Source organism: Amphimedon queenslandica, unplaced genomic scaffold (assembly GCF_000090795.2).
Source record: "Amphimedon queenslandica unplaced genomic scaffold, v1.1 AMPQUscaffold_13365, whole genome shotgun sequence".
Lineage (NCBI taxonomy): Eukaryota > Metazoa > Porifera > Demospongiae > Haplosclerida > Niphatidae > Amphimedon > Amphimedon queenslandica.
In genome coordinates this window covers 23,921-45,497 of record NW_003546399.1, presented here as the reverse complement: position 1 = coordinate 45,497, position 21,577 = coordinate 23,921, and the positions used below count along the sequence as shown (strand labels likewise).

At 37.8% G+C, this 21,577-nt stretch overlaps 1 protein-coding gene across 2 annotated transcripts in view; it reads right to left on the bottom strand.

The window, feature by feature from the left end:
* Nucleotides 1-388: 388 nt before the first annotated feature.
* The window catches only part of LOC100634985 (ral GTPase-activating protein subunit alpha-1-like), a 24,823-nt gene continuing 3,634 nt past the window's right edge, over nucleotides 389-21,577 (bottom strand). The window contains exons 9-40 of one of the 2 annotated variants that reach the window (XM_019997517.1): nucleotides 21,538-21,577; nucleotides 20,787-20,999; nucleotides 20,253-20,419; nucleotides 19,845-19,916; nucleotides 19,376-19,518; nucleotides 18,099-18,405; nucleotides 17,659-17,781; nucleotides 15,760-16,990; nucleotides 15,082-15,308; nucleotides 14,654-14,752; nucleotides 14,353-14,508; nucleotides 13,932-14,057; nucleotides 13,747-13,869; nucleotides 12,041-12,256; nucleotides 11,649-11,822; nucleotides 11,085-11,195; nucleotides 9,495-9,630; nucleotides 9,400-9,443; nucleotides 9,190-9,342; nucleotides 8,891-8,944; nucleotides 7,516-7,648; nucleotides 6,416-6,609; nucleotides 6,186-6,367; nucleotides 5,699-5,806; nucleotides 5,466-5,543; nucleotides 5,170-5,293; nucleotides 3,511-3,666; nucleotides 1,862-2,020; nucleotides 1,621-1,745; nucleotides 958-1,235; nucleotides 809-859; nucleotides 389-707 (exon numbers count right to left, since the gene is read on the bottom strand). In XM_019997517.1, coding sequence (XP_019853076.1) covers nucleotides 640-707; nucleotides 809-859; nucleotides 958-1,235; nucleotides 1,621-1,745; nucleotides 1,862-2,020; nucleotides 3,511-3,666; nucleotides 5,170-5,293; nucleotides 5,466-5,543; nucleotides 5,699-5,806; nucleotides 6,186-6,367; nucleotides 6,416-6,609; nucleotides 7,516-7,648; nucleotides 8,891-8,944; nucleotides 9,190-9,342; nucleotides 9,400-9,443; nucleotides 9,495-9,630; nucleotides 11,085-11,195; nucleotides 11,649-11,822; nucleotides 12,041-12,256; nucleotides 13,747-13,869; nucleotides 13,932-14,057; nucleotides 14,353-14,508; nucleotides 14,654-14,752; nucleotides 15,082-15,308; nucleotides 15,760-16,990; nucleotides 17,659-17,781; nucleotides 18,099-18,405; nucleotides 19,376-19,518; nucleotides 19,845-19,916; nucleotides 20,253-20,419; nucleotides 20,787-20,999; nucleotides 21,538-21,577 — 5,571 coding nt within the window. In that variant the 3' untranslated portion in view covers nucleotides 389-639. The remainder of the gene's footprint in view (nucleotides 708-808; nucleotides 860-957; nucleotides 1,236-1,620; nucleotides 1,746-1,861; nucleotides 2,021-3,510; nucleotides 3,667-5,169; nucleotides 5,294-5,465; nucleotides 5,544-5,698; nucleotides 5,807-6,185; nucleotides 6,368-6,415; nucleotides 6,610-7,515; nucleotides 7,649-8,890; nucleotides 8,945-9,189; nucleotides 9,343-9,399; nucleotides 9,444-9,494; nucleotides 9,631-11,084; nucleotides 11,196-11,648; nucleotides 11,823-12,040; nucleotides 12,257-13,746; nucleotides 13,870-13,931; nucleotides 14,058-14,352; nucleotides 14,509-14,653; nucleotides 14,753-15,081; nucleotides 15,309-15,759; nucleotides 16,991-17,658; nucleotides 17,782-18,098; nucleotides 18,406-19,375; nucleotides 19,519-19,844; nucleotides 19,917-20,252; nucleotides 20,420-20,786; nucleotides 21,000-21,537) is intronic. The other variant, XM_019997516.1, reaches the window with a different exon arrangement.

Sequence of the window (21,577 nt, the reverse complement as noted above, 5' to 3'; positions counted from 1 at the left end):
GCATGACTCAATCTTTAACTAATTCAATAAATGCATTGACATCTCTTTGAAGCACACCCTTTACCATATATGCCAATGATTGCATGAAGTGAATCCTTACTGCTGGTCAGGGTAATTATATACCACTGGATCGTTTGCCAACAAACAAGTAGAAATGGTAAACAACCACCTCCCCATTTATATATACACAGGATCAGTTGAGGGGGTTGATGAAAAAGAGAGGAGGGAGAGAGAGAGAGAGAGAAAGAGAGATAGGGAGAGGAGAGAGAGAGAGGAGGGAGGGAAAGAAGAAGCTTGAAGTATGGTGGCAAGGAGAATGAAGACATATGGGGAGTGAGAACTGATTGTTGGTGTGACTAGGTAATACCTCATTAGGAGCTGATACAAATTAAAGGGTTTTTGTGGTATTTTTGTGTAGTATTGTAGTAAGTCAGTAACACAATATTACCATCATTACTATTATACACGATATCACTATTATTATTATTATTACATTTGCTAAAAATTAATTAATGACAGAGAGTTAATAATAATAAAGTTGATGATGATGATTGTAACTGCTGTTAAATGTGGAATGCTAGTGATAAATAGTCAATGCATGGTAGACCTCCTCCCCCTCTTCCTCTCTCCCCTCCCTTATCATGTCTGAGGGTTAGTATCAATAGTAACATTGTCATGACAGCCTAATGAGCCTTCTAGACTTAGTTCTGATATTAATAAGAGACAGAGAAGAGAAAGAGACAGAAAGAGTAAGAAAGAGAGAGAAAGGTCACAATTCAGAACAGAGACATATGATGTCATGACTGACCTTCTCCTACTGGCAGTATATGATCAGTTTGAGTCTGTGAATTAGGACATTCTAATAGAGCAGAGAGAGAAAAGGTCAAAAAAGAAGAGGAGAGAGAGAGAGAGAGAGAGAGTGAGTGAGAGAGAGAGAGAGAGTGAGAGTAACCTTACCATCCATATCTTCATTATTGGTCGGTTGATGACTAGGCTCAAATGAACCCAGAGTCCATCTTGTTTCAAGAGAGGAGAGGAGGGGAGGTGGAGTAGAAAGACGGTTAGAGCTTAACTCGTTTTGCTGCGTCGAAGTCGCCGATAGCACAAGCTTGAGTGGTGGGTGGGTAGGGGTGGCTTTAGCCTGAGGGTGTATAACGCTTTGTATGAAATCCTCGTAAGTAGAGGGAACAGTTCTCGAGGTAACGGACTGTATATACTTCCATCTGTCCTCATATCTAGAGAAAGGGAGAGGAAGAAGATAAAAGGGAAACGAGAGTAGGATATATGGACGAATGAGAGAGGATACAGGCAGAGTAGGAAAGAGGAAGAGAAATCATATTAACACAATAACAGGATTACAATACACCAGGATACAGTCCAGTACATGACTTAATGGGATAAGAACTAATATAATTACAAGCAGGGCTGCTAATTATAAAGCTAACATGTGAAAATTAGCAACTTTTGATAAAAGTTGATATTATTAATACAGATTAAAATAACAATATTCTTAATATTATAATAATCATTATTATTTAATAATCTATTTTTTAAGTTAATGCATATTATGCAACTAATAGAGCATTAAATCATGTACTTCATATAATGAGGTAGACTCACTTTCCTCTGTACATGAACAAAGGTGTCCTCATTACTCTCAATGCATTAATGGCCGTTGCCCTCACTAGGTGAGAGAGGCTAGAGCCATCAACTACTATACCATCATACAGAGGGCCAAACTGAATCTAGAGTGGACAAGAAGAGGAGGAATCAAAAAGGAGGAGGAGTAGGAGGAAAGGATACACCTTCTCACCTGCACATGTGCTCTCCCCCATTCCCTCCCTCTTACTACTTCTCTTACATTATTCTTCTTGTCTATTTGTATCCTGTACAGTCCATTGGGCAGTGGGTATATTATTAGTAGGACGTCAGCAAATTGTGTCTTTAATATAGAGCGTCTGTAGTCTCTCCAGTGCTCACTCCACACTATGTGTACTTCGTCATTTCCTAAATGTCTTACCTAGAGAGGGAGAGGGAGGGAGGGAGAGGGAGAGGGGGGGAGGGAGAGGGAGAGAGAGAGAGAGAGAGAGAGAGAGAGAGAGAGAGAGGGAGAGAGAGAAGCAGTTAAAGTTGCGATGGACTTGTTGCCATAAAGGATCAGCCAAGTCACATGAAAGGAGGGGAAGGAAGACCAAGGAGAGAAGAGCCAGTGAAGCACATTCCTCCTCCTCTCTACAGCATTTCTCAATATTTAACTTTTAAGATGACATCAGAACAGATAGGCATAGCAAAGAGGTATACCTGACCAACAAACATCTAAGAATGCATCTCTACCTATTTGAGGCTTCCACTATGCAACACACCAAATAACAATAATCATCAACACACGCACCAGACCAGACCAGAGGGGCAGCTGGTATTAGGTAATTGGTGTGTTACTAGGTAACAAATGAAGGAAAGTATGCATGAACCATTCATTAATATAGACTCATGTAGAGGAGGAGAGGAAGAGAGGGCACGAGAGGAGGAGGAAAGGAGAGTATAGACACAGATCTTGTAGAGTGAAAGAGATAGATCAGCAGCAGGGGGGATATTTATTACTAGCTGATATATTCAGTATTATTACCATGGATATTTGTTACTGGTGCATCAGTATTATCAGTATTATTATTACTATGGAACTGTTAGGTCAGGTGGAGGGTTCAATTAATTTCCTTTCAATAATAAATTATGAAATGTCACTGTCAGCACTCACATGATGCATTGGATAAACGCTATACAATAATGATATAAATTCTGATCTAATACTTGTACTATACATCCAATAGATATGTACATGTACATGTGTATATGTACATGCATTAGCGATTAAAGAATTAGTTAATTTAATGTCCATACCAACCATGTGATCTTGCATGTACATGCATAATATATGCATAGTTTTGTCTGCCTCTCTTCCTCTCTCTCCCTCCTTCCTTCTCTCTCTCTGTGTGAAATCACATACATGTACATGTACATGTACATGTACATGTACATGTACTCTGTTATATATTGTACACACTCGATATACTCACACGATAACAAAAGATAATAGTAATTCGATTAATATTTGTACTAGTAGATAAAAGAAGAGTCGGGCAATGATAATAGGTCATTGAATGACTTCAAACATTATATGCTGTATAAGATCACATAATCCAATGGATTTATATGGAGATAGTGTCAGTAGTGGATACACAATGTACAGTAGTGAGAGTTATACTGTCAACATGTTTACAAGTTTGCAAACTTTTTCAATAATTCAATGATCAGGTCAGAATGTGTCTGATCTCCAAGCCAAGGTTATAATCATGACCGGCTCATATTAGGCGACTAATAGAGTCTTGTTAGAATACACACACTCTCTCTCTTCCTCTCTCTGTCTCCCTTTTTGTCTACTAGACTCAGCCTTTCTCCCTTTATTGTCTGTGCCCTTTCATTAACAAGTCATTCTCTCTCTTTCCCTCTTACTTTATGATCGAAATCAGTGCCAGATGTTGCTGGCATTCTAGTAGATACATGGAAAAGTATCTCTTCAGTAGAAGAGGCAAAATAAGTCATTGATATACCAGCTGTATAACTGCTACTCAGACCACCTGCATATCCTTGATGAGTCCTCATATCAACCTTAACAATATAAAGAAAAAGAGGGAGGGAGAGAGAGAAAATTAGGTATATTGTGTAAATACAAATTCATGTACAATTGTACATGTACATGATGTCCCATTCACACCCTCTCCCTCATCTCTTGTAGGCGTGAGTGGGCGCTAATAGGAGTAATGTACTCCTGATACTACAGTATAATGATATGCAGCATGATATGGTCTAGGGGCTTCATGAGGACATAAGTGTATCATATCAAGAAGTGAATAATAATTATACTACCTTTTATAGGCAAAATGAGTCTCACACTAATCACCACTCACTCACTCACTGATTGATATCACACTCATCATAATACATGCAATAATAATACATGTACATGCACATGTACATGTACATACATGTACATGTACATGTATGTACATGTACATGTATGTGCCACCTGTACAAATACATGCATGCTAGATGTACATGTAACTAGTAGATCTCTCTCTTTCTCTCTCTTTCTCTCTTTTTCTCTGAGGGCATGTTAGGGTTCACAGTACTAATGAGACACACACTCTCAGATCATAAATAAACAAATAAATACAAATAGATAAATCATAATTTATAATAGTAAATACAATGAATGAATGGCTTCAATAATTGATGATAAAGTGTACCAACATTTTAATAAAATAAGCATACATACATAGAGGTACATGCTAAAGAGAGAGAAAGAGAGAGAGGGAGGGAGGGAGGGATGGAGGGATGGAGGGAGGGAGGGAGAGAGAGGGATGGAGGGAGGGAGGGAGAGAGAAGGAGGGAGGGGGGAGGGAGAGAGAGAGAGAGAGAGAGAGAGAGAGAGAGAGAGAGAGAGAGAGAGAGAGAGAAATAGTTGAAAAGTGTGTCTATGTGTACACATACACAATGACATGATGTAATTAAAATAATAAATAAATAAATAAATAATAATAGCAAATAAACAAACACTGTAAAAGATACATGTAGCACATGTACATGTACACGCAGACTAATACAGAGCATGGTCGAGTATAGTGTGAGTAAAAAGGATATAAAGATAGGCTATGAATTACAAATATCACGATCCTCTGATCTTTGTTATGTGAGAAATAGAGGGAGAGTAAAAAGAGAGGCACTGGGATGGATATTGTAACAATAATAAAGATATAAGTTAAAACATGATAGTGTAATGAGAGCACAGAGTCATGTCTCACTCTCCCCCTCTCTCTCATTCATTTACATACATGTACATATACATGCACACCAGATCTCTCTTCCTTCCTCTTATGACATGGACGGACTCTCCCTCATTTCATATGCTTGTTTGACTCTTACCTCAGACTCCCCACTCTCCCTCCCTCTCCCTCTCTCTCTCTCCCTCTCTCTCTCCTAATAGAAGTACGAGGAATTTGAGCGAGAAGAGAGAGAGTAAGGGACAAACAAAATTATCACTTGCCAAAATACATTAGGAAGTAGACACAAAACAAGAGAGAGAGAGAGAGAAGGGGGGATAGGTCAACTTACTTCCCAGCCCAGGCCAGACACAAATTCTTCAAAATCATGACTTCCTTTAGCATTACTAAGAATAGATGCTTTGTCTTCTTGGCCATTCGCTACATATAATACGGCAACTTTATAAGTTTGCCGACTAGAGAAAGATTAATAAAAGATCAAAGGAAGAAAGGAGAGAGAGGAGAGGGAGATAAAGAAAGAGAGGAGAGAGAGAGGGAGAGAGAAAGAGAGAGTAAGGGAGGGAAAAAGAGAGGGGGAGAGAGAAGGCGAAATGAGTGATACCATATATATAGCTATAATCTAATTACCACTGAGCCTGTGTTGAGTCTAAGTGCTTCAATTCCCTCACTAATTGTTCAGTCTTCTCAATCAACTCAATATTATTCCTACAACAATACACAAAGGACATACTACATGTATAAGCTACCATACTGTACATATAGTAGATACATGAGTACATGTACATGTAGTAGGTATACATGTACATGTACATGTAGTATGGAGGGATAATGCAGTAATTAGCAGCTAGTGGGTTGTATACCGTTTCTGCCATGACATGTATCCTGTGTGAGATAAAAAGAGACGACAATAATAGAATGGGAACGAGGAGGGAAGGGCCTCGGGTTCAGTGACTGTTTGACAATGCATACTGTAGGGGGGGAGAGGAAGAGAGAAAGGGAGAGAGAGAGAGAGAGAGAGAGAGAGAGGGGGGGAGAGAGAGAGTGAGAGAGAGAGAGTGAGAGAGAGAGAGACAGAGAGGGAGAGAGAAGAATGAAAAATGTAAAAGGATAGTAGATACATTAATTGTGTACATGTACAATGTACAATGTAAGAGTAGAGGGAGAGAGAGAGGAAGAGAGAGAAAAATTAGAAGAAACACAATGTACAACTAATTAATTTATTCTGTTTATATTTTATAACATTTTATCCATATCAAATGTTGTTCCAACAGACACACACAATCACTCAACTAATAATTAATACGACAATAACAATAGCCACACATGTGTATAGGGTACACAAGTTACCATGGCAATGACTCCACTCTGATCTGATGGTCTAACTCATTCTGGTACTGAGATTCCAACAGGTTCTCAAGCAGGGACCCAATTGGACCCGTGGGCTCGTCACACGATGGGGCGGGCTCTGCCAGACCAACCCCAGGGAATAACAAACACTCTGGACTGGTCGTCTCGACATGTACGAGTAACTATAGCAACAGAGTGGTAGCTATGGTGATAGTATGTGTGGGAGGTACCTCGTTGAGTAGGTCAGTTCCTGAGGTGGTAGGCGTGGTCACCCAGGAGGGAGGGATAAGAGGGTCGGAGAGAGAGGGGTGGAGCCGAGAGGATAAAGGAGAGGAGTGGTCAGTGTCCTCTGATAATGAGAGGAGAGAGTCATAACTCTCTGCCTCCTTGATCAATGGGAGAGAACCACTGGAATCAATAATATCTGTAGGGAGGGAGAGAGAGAGAGGGAGAAAGAGGGGGGAAAGAGAGAGGGGGGAGAGAGAGAGAGAAGGGAGAGAGAGAGAGAGAGAGAGAGAGAGAGAGAGAGAGACAGAGAGAGACAGAGAGAGAGAGACAGACAGAGAGAGATAGAGAGAGATCATTCCTACATTCAAATGCGCATGACATAAGTGCACAGACAGATGAGACCAGTCCATAGAATGTACACTGTACACTCAACCACATCAAAGGCCAACATTTTAATTATTAGTTATTCAATAATTACCGAAGACTTGAAGACATATCACACTTTACCCACACTACATCATGCACCCCATACTACCCAGTACTACCAATACACTCCTAATACGTCATGTACTTGGGCCATACTTTGTATTAATGTGTAGATCTCATAATGGAGCTACAATGTCTTCTGTTTATACAATAATAGTGTCTACCTGTCTATCTATACTCGTCAATAGCATGCTCTCTCTCTCTTTCTCTCTGTATCTGTCTTAAAGGCATTCAGAGTACAAAGGAGCGGAGAGGCTTCTGTTGGAAAAATACGATAATTATAAGACATGAACAATCAGCTTATTTATCTCACTCTCTCAATACCCTCTCTCTCTGTCCTCGCCGCCAAATCATTTTCAATTTCTCACGCACGTACTACTACATGTACATGTACACTCATCTTTGTTAATCTCTCTCTCTCTCTCGTGTGATCAATTGAATTGATCGAACGATCGCGTTATTTCCGAGAATTCAGAATCCATAATATTATAGACACTGAAAATAAACAAATAATAATTTAATAAAAGCAATTAATATTTTACGACATCCATTAACAATAATAATAATACTAATAATAATGATAATCATGATGCTACTACTACTAATAATGCTATACCTTCATTATTATTGACTGTGTCTCTACTGCCGTGTAGTATACTGGCATCCCAGCAATACTTGCCAGTAATGTCTCTCAGTATCAGTCTACACTGATAATTAGAACTAGCTGTGTTTATGGGTAACCCTTTAGACTATAAGGAGAAAGAGAGAGGGGGGAGAGAGAGGGGAGAGAGAGAGGGGAGAGAGAGAGGGGGAGAGAGGGGGGAGAGAGGAGGAGAGAGAGGAAGAGGAGAAGGAAACAAAGGTAAGTCCCCCATTTCCATGTACATAATTGATAAATATTTCTGCTACTTAAAAGCCAGGAGAGGGCCAGTAGAACAGCTGCAGAGGACTGGTAGTTAATCAAACAAATATTTTAATAATTGTATAATATCCTGTTTTGAACGAAACTTCATGCACATGGAAGGAAAACAAGAACATCTACATGTATGTACATATACATGCATCCAATCTAGCTGTCACCTCTCTCTCTCTCTCTCTCTTATCTCCTTAATGGTCTATTTTGTGGTCAAGAGAGGTGACCACAATGGAAGCCAGACATAATAAATAAAAGAGAGAGAATGAGAGAGTAAAGCTAGTCCAAAGGCTAGAGTAGAGTAAAGAGGTATAGTGGAAGACATAGTAATGTATCCCTCAGTAGTCAGACAGACAATATCAACATTATTATTGTTATACATGGTAACCACCAAACCACATACACATACTCTTGGGTACTTGTACTCATGCCCTCAAAACGAGAGTAAATGCTCATGGTACAAATGGACACATACCTACATACATGTACATGTACAGATACATATATGTACACATACATGTACATTTATGCATACATAATAAGATATACATGTACATACACAATATTTCACTACACAACCAAAAGTTTGGAGTCTGAATCAGGATGATACCAGCCTGAATCAGTCGTGAAATCAGTACTGGATCATGTATTTTGGGCAATCAGTCACGATACAGTCATAAAATCAGTTGCAACACAATCATGAAAAGGTCTTGCACTGGTTCAGGCCAGAGCATCAGGCATGATCAGCATTGATACTTGTCAGGACTGTACCAGTACTCATATCAGACTTGCCTCGTTCATTTTGGGCAATATTGCTGATTCAGGCATGATTACTTTTGATTGTGTAGTGGTTTTATTGGTTTAATGATTAGGGGTACATCAGCCCCTTTCAAAAATTTTTTTGGTAAACTAACAGAATGACCTAAAGAGGTTAAACTCAGAAGGCTGTCAGGCCTCATTTTTATACACAGTTTATTGTAAAAGCTCTCGTGGGTCGGACACAATGTGGTTAACACTTATGTACTTGTATAAACTGTTGATATAATAAAACATGCCATAGAGTGAATGCATGGCTTACTTGTGCTGGTATCTCAACCACAGCTAATATGGCATTACCATTAATGGAGAAAAACTGAATGGGGAGAGAAGATATGTACAAGTAAAAAAAAAGAATTATATAACAATTCAAAATTATGTGTTCATGTACATGTACATACATTCGTCATTATTCATTATTCATGTACATGTATTAATATTATTATTATTTTCACTGCTTTTTAATGTCAGTGTTTTAATCAGCTAGTGCACATGTACAACATGTGATTAAGAGTATTTTTTATTCTTGCAATTATTACTAGTAACATAATAATTAATCACTTGAACTCGCGGCGAGTCGAATATTTCTATTGACAGTTCATCAAGATACTGCAGACTAGGAGAGTCATGATACGAACAGACAGTAGAGGAGAGACAGGCAGCACCACTCATGAACGGATAATGACACAAGAAATTCATTAAATGTGACAGTACCTATTATAAAAATTATAATAACCATTAATAACCACTAATACTATTATTAATACTAACCGATCTCGCTACTATTGTTATATCTTCACTGTCTCCTCCTTCATCTATAAAAATACGATATTAATTGGTAGGTGTGGCAGGTAGGCGTGGCTTACTCTCGTGTCTGGTCTTGGTCGATTTGCCGGATCGTGATGGTGGAACATCCAATGGCCCGAGGGAGAGATTGACAGGAGACGATATACTGTCCAGCTCTAGTGTATCCTCGTGGATATTAGCAGCTGCATACACCACCTGTCAGTTAAAATTTAGTGATTGTTAGATAGTTGCTTCCTTCACTGGGCATATAATCATTTCATAAAGAATATTACACCTGAAATTATGCTTTCGCAACATACATGTACATGTACATGTACATGTACATGTACATGTACATGTACATGTACATGTACATGTACATGTACATGTACATGATGTACAGTACGCATGCATACATGTACAAATTACAAGTACAATGTGAATATGTAGCTAAAGGTTAACTGGTTATAACCTGTAACAGCTGCAGGGTCATGGCATTACACTCTACAAGAATTTCTACTCATTTCATCATATCAAGAGTACTTGATCATATCTTGTCTATTGAGTGTACACTCTGATCTCTTAATTTTATTAATAAATAATAATAATAATAATAATAATAATAATAATAATAAATAAATAAATAAACAAATTATTCTTTTTCTCCTTCTCTCGCTCTCCTAAGGTTTTATATAGTATTAATTTGGCAAAGGCTCAAGCTATTTTAAATGACAAAATATTTCAAAGTGACACACCAAATGTACACATACATTTGGTAGGACCAAACCCAATCTGCTCCACGATCCACTCACTATGAATCCATTGATTGTTGGCACGGCATTGTGCCACGACTGCCAAATATTAATTATAAGTGGGCGTGACAGAAAGGGGCGTGGCTAAAAGTATCGCAGGAATGATTGCATCAGCCACAAGTCAATAATATAATTTAAAAATTAGAAATTGGCAGCACCACAAAGCAACAGGTTCACTATTCTGCCAAATATTACATCATTTTTAATGTACATGTACATGTACATAAAATAATACATATACATGTACATGTATAATATGCTTATAATTATCACCTATACATACATGTACATGTACATGTACATGTACATGTACATGTACGCACATGTACAGTACATGTAGGTATCAGTTGACAAGTCCTTTGATAACATGTACATGCAACAACAACTTTAAAACTACTACTAACATTGGGACACTACATAACAGAGTAACTAGAATTATAAGAATGCACTGGTATTAATACTAGTATTAATACTAACATTAATACTATATACCATATACTAATTATACTAATAGTAATACTAATATTAATACTAGTATACTACATACTAATACTAGGAATGTGTGCTTGGCACTCTGTGTCATTAATATGCTTAGTAAGCAAACTTCCTACACGTACACAGCATGAACCATCAACGGCTACACGTACATGTACATGTACATGTACATGTACGTGTAATTTAGAAAATGAGTAAAATATTGCGGACTATGCTTTTTAAAATAATGGCTGCAAAATCACCCCCAATATTTTCTGGTACATATTGATGTCCTTATCTTACATGTATGTAGAAAGTTTGAGCCATTTAGTATATGCATGTACATGTATATTAATTAAAATGACATGTACATGTACAATGTACCTTGAACACATCTTTTAGAGCCGCCTCGGGTAATAAGGTAGAATCAACATTGTCGTTAATTGAGAGAGACATTAACCAATCACGCAAACATAATAACGTTGATATAATAACCTAACGGAAAGAGGAAAGAGAGAGAGGGAGGGATATAAGGGCCACTCTTAATTAGAAGTAGGAAACTATTAAATATCAAAGAAGATACATTGAAAGTAAGAAAAAAGAGAGAGAGGAGGAAGAGAAGCGAGATCAATAATCAGAAGAGGTTTTAGAAGGACACGGAAAGAGAGACAGAGAGAGAGACGGAAAAAGAGACAGAGACGAAGACTGGCACAAGGAAAAGTACTACGCAGCGTAAAATGTCTTAAGGCTGTAAATTTCATGGATTTTCAATTCTTTGAAGACTTATAAAAATAAAAACAATACTGAGAACAAGATGGCAGACCTAATAAATTTGCATAAATTAAATCTCCAAAAATAAATTTTTGGATAAGTTCACAGCCAATAAATATTCTTTCACTGTTCAAGGAATTAATATAAGTACGTGCACATGTAAATAATGATTTTTACTTTATTTTTTCTCAAGGAACTAGAGAGGAGGTGAGCGCAAGCAGAAGTTAGTCCTTTAATTAGTCTCAACACATACGAGGGAAAGTGAGACTTCAATTGTTGAGAGGCCCCGCCCCCTTCAGCTAATAAAGTCAGCATGTCCAAAGAACTGAGAGAGAGAGAACTATCCGGAAACTAAAGAAATAATAATAATAATAATAATAATAATAATAATAATAATAATAATAAATTCTACCTAACCTACATGTACATGTGTCATTTTTAATAATAATAAAATAATAATAAGTTAATACATTTTGTAATAATAAAAAATAAGCAATATAGCACCTAATGTAAAATGATGCCACTAATTAGCGTGGGTGGGTTATAATTATACATGTACATGTATATACTTTTAAAGTTGCTAGTAGGATATCGATGCCTTCGGGAACAAGTTTAGAGGGTTTAGGAGCAGAGTGGGTGTGGCTAGACGATGACGAGGGGGTGGAGGAAGTGGGCGAGGTCAGTTCCGAGTACACCATCATACCAACCTGATACAAGGCGAGTATCCTGGACTGTCTGTTGCTCTCCTTAGTGGCAGAATTGTATAATGTAGATATCAGCTTCTCCTGATGGAGAGAATACATGTATAAGAGCATGATGAATGTATCTATTGCATTAGAAAATGTAAGAATTCTCTCCTATCCATTTTTGATGGAAAATCATTAGTACAGGGTCTTTGGCCCAATTTTGGAGCAACTTTAAAAATTCTTTAAAAATTTCATTTTCATCGGAATGAGCTTAAACTTTCTACACAACATAAGTACATGTATATGCATCAGAAAATATTATTAAAATGAAGAAATCTCTCCTTTCAATTTTTGACGAAATTTGGTCAATGTCCCTGTACTATAGTACAGGGTCTTTGGCCTGATTTTGGAGCAACTTAAAAAATTTTTTAAATTCATTTTGATCGGAATGAGCTTAAACTTTCTATACAGCTAGCAAAAGTACATGCATATGCATCAGGAAAAATTATAAGAATGAAGAAACTTCTCCTTTCCAATTTTGACAAGATTTGGCCAACGTCTGTCTACTATAGTTTTAAGGCCTTTTCACACTGGCCAAAGTAATGCACATTGATGCGCATTAATCGTGTTCACACTAGAGTGGTTTTGAATTAATGCGCATTGATGCGCATCACTCTCACTTCACCTCCAGAGGTGGATTGATGTGAAGTGATGCGCTTCGATCAATGTAAACCAATGGCAACAAGAACACAAAATGATACATAATCCAGCTGCTAGTGTGAACAAGATCAATGCACATTATTTCAGCTGGGCCAACAAAGCACATCAAAGCGCTTTGAAAATTGTGCCAGTGTGAAAAGGCCTTAAGATGTACATTCCAACTACATGTTACAAGCCTCAGTAACAAGCAAGGAATATCATTATTGTCCGACCCACGATAGCCTCATAACGTTTCATGCATTTATAAAGAGATCAGTAAAGGATAAAGCATGTAAAATCCTCCTTTTTTAAGGCACATTAAAAATTTTTGAATGGGCAATTCACTGCAATTGCCCTGCTCTAATTAAACAAATAATTTGACACTTTAAAAGTTGACTTCTACAGGGTCTTTCTTTAGCCCAATTTCAAAGCAACTTAAAAAAATTTTTTAATCCCAATTTTGATAAGAAAATGAGCCCAAACTTTTTCTACATGTGCATATGAATGAGAAAAAAAATTATAAAAAATTAAAGAAATAATCTTCTTTCAATTTTTGATAAAATTTGGTCAACGCCCCCATACTTAAAAAATCAATTTTGATCCGAATGAGCTTAAACTTTCAACACAACATAAAAAGTTTAAGAACAATTAAGTATCATGCATGCATATATCAAAACATCAGTGATAATACATGTACATGTACTTACAACTGATTGAAAATACCAGATACTAACTATCAATGTATTGCAATTGTACATGTAGTCCCTTCTTGGCAAGAAACACTGAGCATGTTAATAATATAGGGACCTTATTTGACACTGACTGGTACATACGTGTAGAATGTACAATATTAGAAACAAGCAGTAATAGGGAGGATAATTAAAGCATACTTTGAGGTGTTCTCCTAGTACAGTGTCTCCTCCTGAGACTGGAACTGGTAGTGCTGTACTGGAGTACTGTCTCAATATGTAGTACATGGAGCCTAATAGGGACATTGTCTCTAATCTAGGCACCTAAAAACAACATTATTATTATTATTATTATTATTATTATTAATTATTATTATTACACTTACTTCTGTTGCTTTGCTGTTCAGCAAGTGAGAGCATCCCACAAGAATATCGTGCAATAAAATGGAGGAGCCAGACAGCCCATAGGAGAGCAGATGGGATCCATTCTTAACAGTCACATTAATAACATCCTGTGTATACATGTACATGTACATGCAAGCAAAGAAAAGAGAGAGTAATCAGTTCTCATGGTAATTTACAAACCACAAAATTCTTTCCCTTGAGCTAATTAATATAATAATTAACGATCCATTACAGTGACTGCATTCCAAGGGATGGATTACATGTATGGGTAGGGCCAAACATGAGCCAAGATCACTAGCTAAATTAAATATTTTAAAAGCAGCTTTTAATATATACAATGTAGCATAGATATTCCTACTTAAGTACTTATAATCAGTGTACTTATATTCAAGTATTACTAACAGATATTGGCTGGAGTCCAGTGTGTACTAGTCTGTAAAAGTGAGGGAGAACTGCCTGTGATACTTTGGAAGAGTCAGAGTGTCTCAATATCATGTCACACAGGAGCTGGTAGGCTAACTTGCGACCTTCCTGATAGTTGTGAGGCAAACTACAGGCCTACAGGAGGAGAATATGGATCATATAATAATGTGCAGTCACCCACAATATGTAGTGTACTAACCATGCACACATACAAAATACATGTACATACATTATGTGAATAAGAGGTACTGGGTTTAGGTACAATGTACAGTATAATTACCTTTATGACCCAAGGGAGGAATACTTGTAATGGAGGCATGTATGGAGGTAGAGTAGGAGTGACTTTATTATCTAATGATATACCTAGATTAGACTCAATCTGAGAGAGGAGGGAGAAAGAAACAGAGAGGGGGGAGAGAAAGAGGGGGAGAGGGAGAGAGAGAGAGAGGGGGGAGGGAGAGGAAGAGAGAGAGAGAGGGAGGGAGGGAGAGGAAGAGAGAGAGGGAGAAAGCAGGGTGGGTAAGTGATAGACAGACATCATTAGGTGCCATATTGGCTATTTGCCAAAAAATCTGATTCTAAGCAATTAACAGAACCAGACTAAGAGAGATAAACACAGATGTACATGTACACAACATACATCCAATAATGGGGGAAAAAGGAAATAGAAGGGAAAGAGAGTCAAGAGAGCTAGTCATACAGGCATACCTCTTCTAATCTGCTCCATACTTCAGCTATGCAGTGTAGAGCCAGTGAGTGATTTATGTTTGATTCTATTTTATTGATATCTCCTAATATCCTTAGCATGCACTCCCATACAAGAGAGACCGAGACGTTAGTCCATTTACCCTCACCCTCTGCTACTTGTGGAGGGAGTGGTCTATCCGGGGAAGTGGAACCATGAACTAACATTGTAGGACTGGGCTCTGACTTCACTGAGAGAGAGAGAGAGAGGAGAGTAACAGAGGATATAATTTGCTAATACCTTATAGCGCTTTAATTTTGCGGAGCTAAAATTTCACGGATTGATAAAAATCAATTTTTCACGGAAATAACTTTTGCGGATTCGCAATGTTAGTGCCACGCCTTTAATGGCAATTGAAATATTAGCGGATCTTTAATTTCGCAGTTTCATGCTAACCGCGAAAATAGTGAAAGTTTAGCTCATCCAAAATAAAGCGCTATACGGTATGCAATTATTATACATACATGCACATGTACTGCATTTTGATCTCCTGGATTTAAAGTTTTAAAGTAATAGTGTTGCTTATTTGCTTTTAATGTAAGATTCTAAACATCCCTTCGTAAAATTAGCACATGCAATTACATGTACATGTATATAGAGCCGGTTGGAATATACATTGCAGTGATTAGACATGTACTTACCATGTGCAATCGGTGCCAAGGGAGTGTGACTGGTTTGTAACCATGTAATAGGAGCTCGTGGTTTCTGCTCAGGAATATACTGATTGAACGAGGACTCAGAGCAAGTAGATTGAGTGGTACCTGAGGGAGTGTGATCAGAGGAGACGCGGTCAGAGGAGGTGTGGTCTCGCTCGACAGAGTAGCGAGGATCAGGCGATCTCGATCTTGAAGTTGATCTAGCGCAGTCTTGTCTACGAAAAACGGGACGAGCTGCTGTGCTATCGCTATTGGATCGCCGGAGAGGGTGTGACTGACTAGGCGGGGCCTGGTCCTTTACCGGAGATGAGAATGAAATAGGAATAGGTTGCTCAGGGAGTGTTGAATGAAGGGTCTGATCTGGAGTGTGGGACTCACTCTCGCTCGACACATCCTCATTAGATATAACTAGAGACACTGCCTCAGTTAACTGGTTTGGATCAGCCCCGCCCTCCTCGTTAATTATATTACCGCCGGAGGGCGTGGTCACGTTAATTGAGACCAACTGGGTGTGATCTATTGGTTCCGGGGATAGATTAGTATGAGAATTAACAATCAAAACAGAGTCACTGCTAGCAGGGGCAGTATCAATAGGAGACGAGCCTCTACTGGATAAAATATTAGTGGACGGAGTCTCTTTATAATCGGACACGCCCACTTCTTCATCGTAGAGGCTAGCTCCACTAACAGCTTCATCAAGTCCACCAGTAGTGGTATCAGTCTGACTATCCTCATCTTCTAGTATAGTCAACTCTTTACTGAATATACGCTTGGCTTCGCCCCCTACTCCACCCAGAGGTGATAACGAAGTACTACCTGTTTTATCCCCTCCACCACCTCCTCCTCCTCCTCCTCCTCTTCCTGTTGCTGATCGAGGTACTGCTGGTGAGGAGGAGCGTCTGTTCTTATCAATATTATTAGGAGGGGTCAGAGAGGAAACACTATTTGTTGTCATGTCGTACGTACTTGCTTTCACTAGCCTTCGGTTGATTGGGACAGAGTCTATCGTTGATGGGATGTCAATTGAGCTATGGGATAGCTGAGGGGGGAGTGGCCTGTACTCTGAGAAGGATTTCTTACGAGACCATTCACCCGCTGAGCCCGTGGTACGGGTCCGTGGACGATGGGTGTCCGATATGTGGTTCAGTGGGAGGTGGTCTAAATCAATTTGATACACTACTCTTGACAGGCAGTGAGTGGTGTTACGCATTACATCCTGTGGAGGAGAGAGAGAGGGAGGGAGAAAGAGAGAGGGAGGGAGAAAGAGAGAGGGGGAGAGAGAGAGGGAAAGAGGGGGGAGAGAGAGAGGGAGAGAGAGAGAAAGAGGGGAGAGAGAGGGAGAGAGACAGACAGAGCCAGACAGACAGAGAGAGTGAGACGAAAGAAGGCCAAAAGGAAGGATGTAAATAGTGAGATTATAAACAAAAATTTTAACAAGTGCAAGTACAGACTACATACGTGTACTACACTGCATAGTGTATACTACTAGAAATGCATGGCAGCATCAAAAGAGGAAAAATAACACAACATTAATGAACATTTCAATTCCTACCGACACATGAATACATACACATACAGACAGACACTATAATTCCTTGAAATAATCAAATAAAAATGATTTTGATATCAAATAGTTCCCAGGTATATCATAAGGGAAGAGAGAGATCAGATTTCCTTTCAAGCCAACCATGCATGTACACGTATATATACTGATAAAGAATACATGTATATTGTACACGTACATGTACATGTACGTGTACATGTATCTTCATCATACAAGTACTGTACATGTAGTGATTCGCATGTACATGTACATGTACATAGTACCGGTATACATGTATTGTACATGCATGTCCATATTAAGTTATATTATGCTGGACATACTTTCCATTGAGCGATGACTTCTTTCCACTGGGTCAATGATGACAGCACTGACCAGAGGTTGTTCCAGTAATCACTAGGAATGAGCATTACCATTGAACACCTGACATATGATACCAGCAGAGTCTGAGAGAAAGAGGGAGAGAGAGAGAGAGAGAGAGAAAGATAAAGATTGTGTAAATACATAAAATGGAGTAAGAGTGAAATGAAAGGAGAGGGAAAGAGAGGGGGGAGGGAGAGAGAGAGAGAGAGAGAAGAAAATTAATGATGGAGAAAGATTGAAATATACCTACATGTACCTGTACATGTACATGTACCTGTACATGTACATGTACAGGTACATGTACAGATACAGGTACAAAGAGATAAAGAGAGGGAAAGATGAAAGAGAGAGAGAGAGAGAGAGAGAGAGAGGGAAATAACTAGAAACTGATCTCCATTACTTGTAGCAGCTGGTCAGCTATGCTTCCTCCTAGACTAGTGTCCCTGTTCTCAGGAGGAGGGGATGACTCATCATACAATAATGTTATCGTTAAATGTAGCAATACTGACAATAAGTACAACCACGTTTCACCGTCCAGTGTCCATTGTTGCACAATCTCTTGGTATAACTTCAATATCCTACGACCGCTGTCTACCTGTATCTCTAATTGATGCCCGTTGCTACCAGACTGCTGGTGTAAGAAGAGTTGACTTGTGTGCGCTATAAACATCTTTAATGAGGACTGGAGACCAGCTCTCACATCAGATCTGCAATAATAATAACAAACAATAACAACAAAAACAATAATAATAATAATAATAATAATCCCTGTGCACTGTACATTATAAACAAGTATATAATATGGTGACATTACTATAAAGGCTATCATATACCATGAAACTTGTTTCATGAAACATTTTAAAAAAATACAGGAGTCAATGGAGCTTGAAACATGTTTCATAAAGTTGAAAATATAAAAGATGCTTCATGTTGTATGGTGGTCTTAATGAAGCTCATTTCAATAGAGTAGAACAGGGAGGAGCCCTAGGGGAGGGGTCAATGGGCCACAACTGGGCAATGAATCTAATTAACACAATTAACACCTGATGTGTGATGTGTGCCTCACTAGAGCCTGGTGAGATAAAACCAGTATAAATAGGATGAGTAGAATTTCATTGAATGTAGGCGTCACTACATTGCTGCCCTACCCACACATGGGAAATTTTTGAATGGGGGAAACCCCTATAACTTTTAAAAAGCACAAACAGTTGAACAACAACCTCCACTAACTGTTATATGTAACATGTACTCATGTACATGCATGGGACAGTACACAAATGTATATGTACAATTTATTCTCAAGTACATGTATTCTGTATTGTAGATCATGCATTCATGCATTCATGCATTCATTCATGCTTGTATTCATGCATGTATTTCCTTGAATAAGGGTCTAGACGTTTATTGCTTAACAGAGGCAAAAATCACGAAAAAATTAAATCAAAAAGTGGGTTCAAAAACAGCCACCTTATGCTGTGAAGACTGAAAATAAACAATTGAGTTATTTGGACCACTCTAAACAGAGGTGAACTGGCTAAATTATACATACATGTATCTATAATGATAATAATATTAGTGATAGGTATTTATTTGAGTAAGGCCTCCTATTCGAGGAAATACGGTACATGTACATGTATTTCTACTCATCAACAAATACTCAGTTCATCAGTGTCTCACCTGTCAAATTTACTATACCCACTGATGGCCTCCCACGGGAGGACTGAGAGTGAGGGGGCGGGGGGAGGGGTTGGACTGACAGGAAGTGATGATACGATAATGGGAGGAGCAGGAGCCTCCATAAACAACGGCTTATTGGAATCCTTGAGAGAGAGAGAGAGAAATGTCAGTTAATTAATGGCAGTTAATAATAATTATGATTGATAATAACAAAAATGCCATAAGAGTGGAATATTTTAATATTACCATAATAGAAAAAAGTAAAATTAAGAGGCAGTACATTTTTTGTCAGTTATATTAATTTATAGTAGCTCACATGTAAACCAAAATTTTTTTAAAACATGTAAAAATTTACTGTAGAAATTAAATAATAAAGGTAGTAAAATACTCCACTTCTACGGTATTTAAAAATAATTAATAAATAATAATAATAGCAATACATTATGCATTTATTATTGTCATCAATTACCTGCACCCATGATGAGTATAATTCAGTTAGTTTATTAACAACTCCTGGATGAGACAACGGCAGATGAAAAGCCTACGATGTATTTGAAAATAGCAAATAATTGATTATTGCATGCTCCACCCACTAACCAAACCCACAATTAACCAAAATAAAAAGGGGAAACTCCTGTAAAAGGACAATAAACATTTTGAGAAAATTATGAAAACTGTAAAATGTTTCAGTGTATTATTATCAAATCTCTTCTACTCAGCATATCATGAGAAAAAGCCCACAAGCTTGCTTTTAAACTTTGCAGAATGAAAGCTGAAAGACTATTAAGTAATTTCACAATGTTAACTAAATTCTAATAAAAAGTCACATCCCCCTTTTTGGAAGGAGGCCTCTTTGTGTACAAGTACATGGGCATACTTGATGACATATCTCAAAGAGAAGGTTGACATTGTCACGAGATGATAGCCACATCTCCCTCATCATCTCCTGTGGCTCTGGAGTGAAGGACTGATCACTGCTGGCCAGAGCTGGACTGGGGCTAGCTACTTTAGGCTGTATACTGCCAGGCCTGTTACTGTGGAAACCTAATGAGAGAAAGAGAGGAAAGAAGAGATACAATAGGAGAAAGAAAAATATAACAAAAATTAATAATTATGGTATAAGTACATGTGTAAGTAGTTTTTTCAAAGGTTGCAAATTTCGTAGATTCCTTCCTAATTTGCAAAAATAAAATCTGCAAAAATCAATTTAATATGGCATGTGGTAGAATTTGCAAAATTAAAATCCATAAATTGGAAATTAGGTAAATTTTGCAAAAATGTAATTCCCTTGAAAAACCACAAGCTAGTTAAGCTACATGCACATGTAATTTATTTATGACATTAAATACTATTATTATTTTCAAAATTAATTATAAAATTATTCTTTACACATAATTCTATTTTCTCTTACCTGGCATTATCCATTTCAATACAAATTTCAGTATCAGCTGCCTGAGCGTATCATAAATTGGATCAGATGTGTCATAGTCCAACTTGATGACTGCACTAACGCTTGACGCATGCTTAGAGCTGGCCGGCTGTTTCTGCCACACCCCCACAGACTCATCACTCCTCTTGATAGCTGGAGGGGCAGGAGGACTCACCATATTGACAGAAGGTAGTTCTAAAAGAGACAGATAAGAGATCATGATAGTATTAATTATACACAGCATATCGTGATCAGATTCTTATCAGTGAATTCTTAAAGTCCTTAAAGTTGCTCAAAAATATTTTGCCAAAATGAAAAAGGATAAAATTTTTCCTTTACATATTTTTTTCTGATACATATGAACGTTCTTATGTTGTGTAGAAACTTTGAGCTAATTCCGATCGAAATTGAATTTTTTATGAATTTTTAAAGTTGCTCCAAAATCGGGTAAAAGTCCCTGTACTATAATAGTACAGGGTCATTGGCCAAATTTCACCAAATATGACTAGGAGAGAATTCTTCATTTTTATAATTTTTTCTGATACATATACATGCTCTTATGTCGTGTAGAAACTTTAAGCTAATTCCGATCGAAATTGAATTTTTTATGAATTTTTAAAGTTGCTCAAAATTTGGTCAACTCAAGACCATGGCTGGGTTATGCATTGTATTTGCTTAGGAAAGAATTTTCTACATATGCACTTTAAAAAGAGAACACTTGACTGTCCCTTACTAATGGTAGGAGGAGGTATTGGTGAATAGAGTCCGGCATC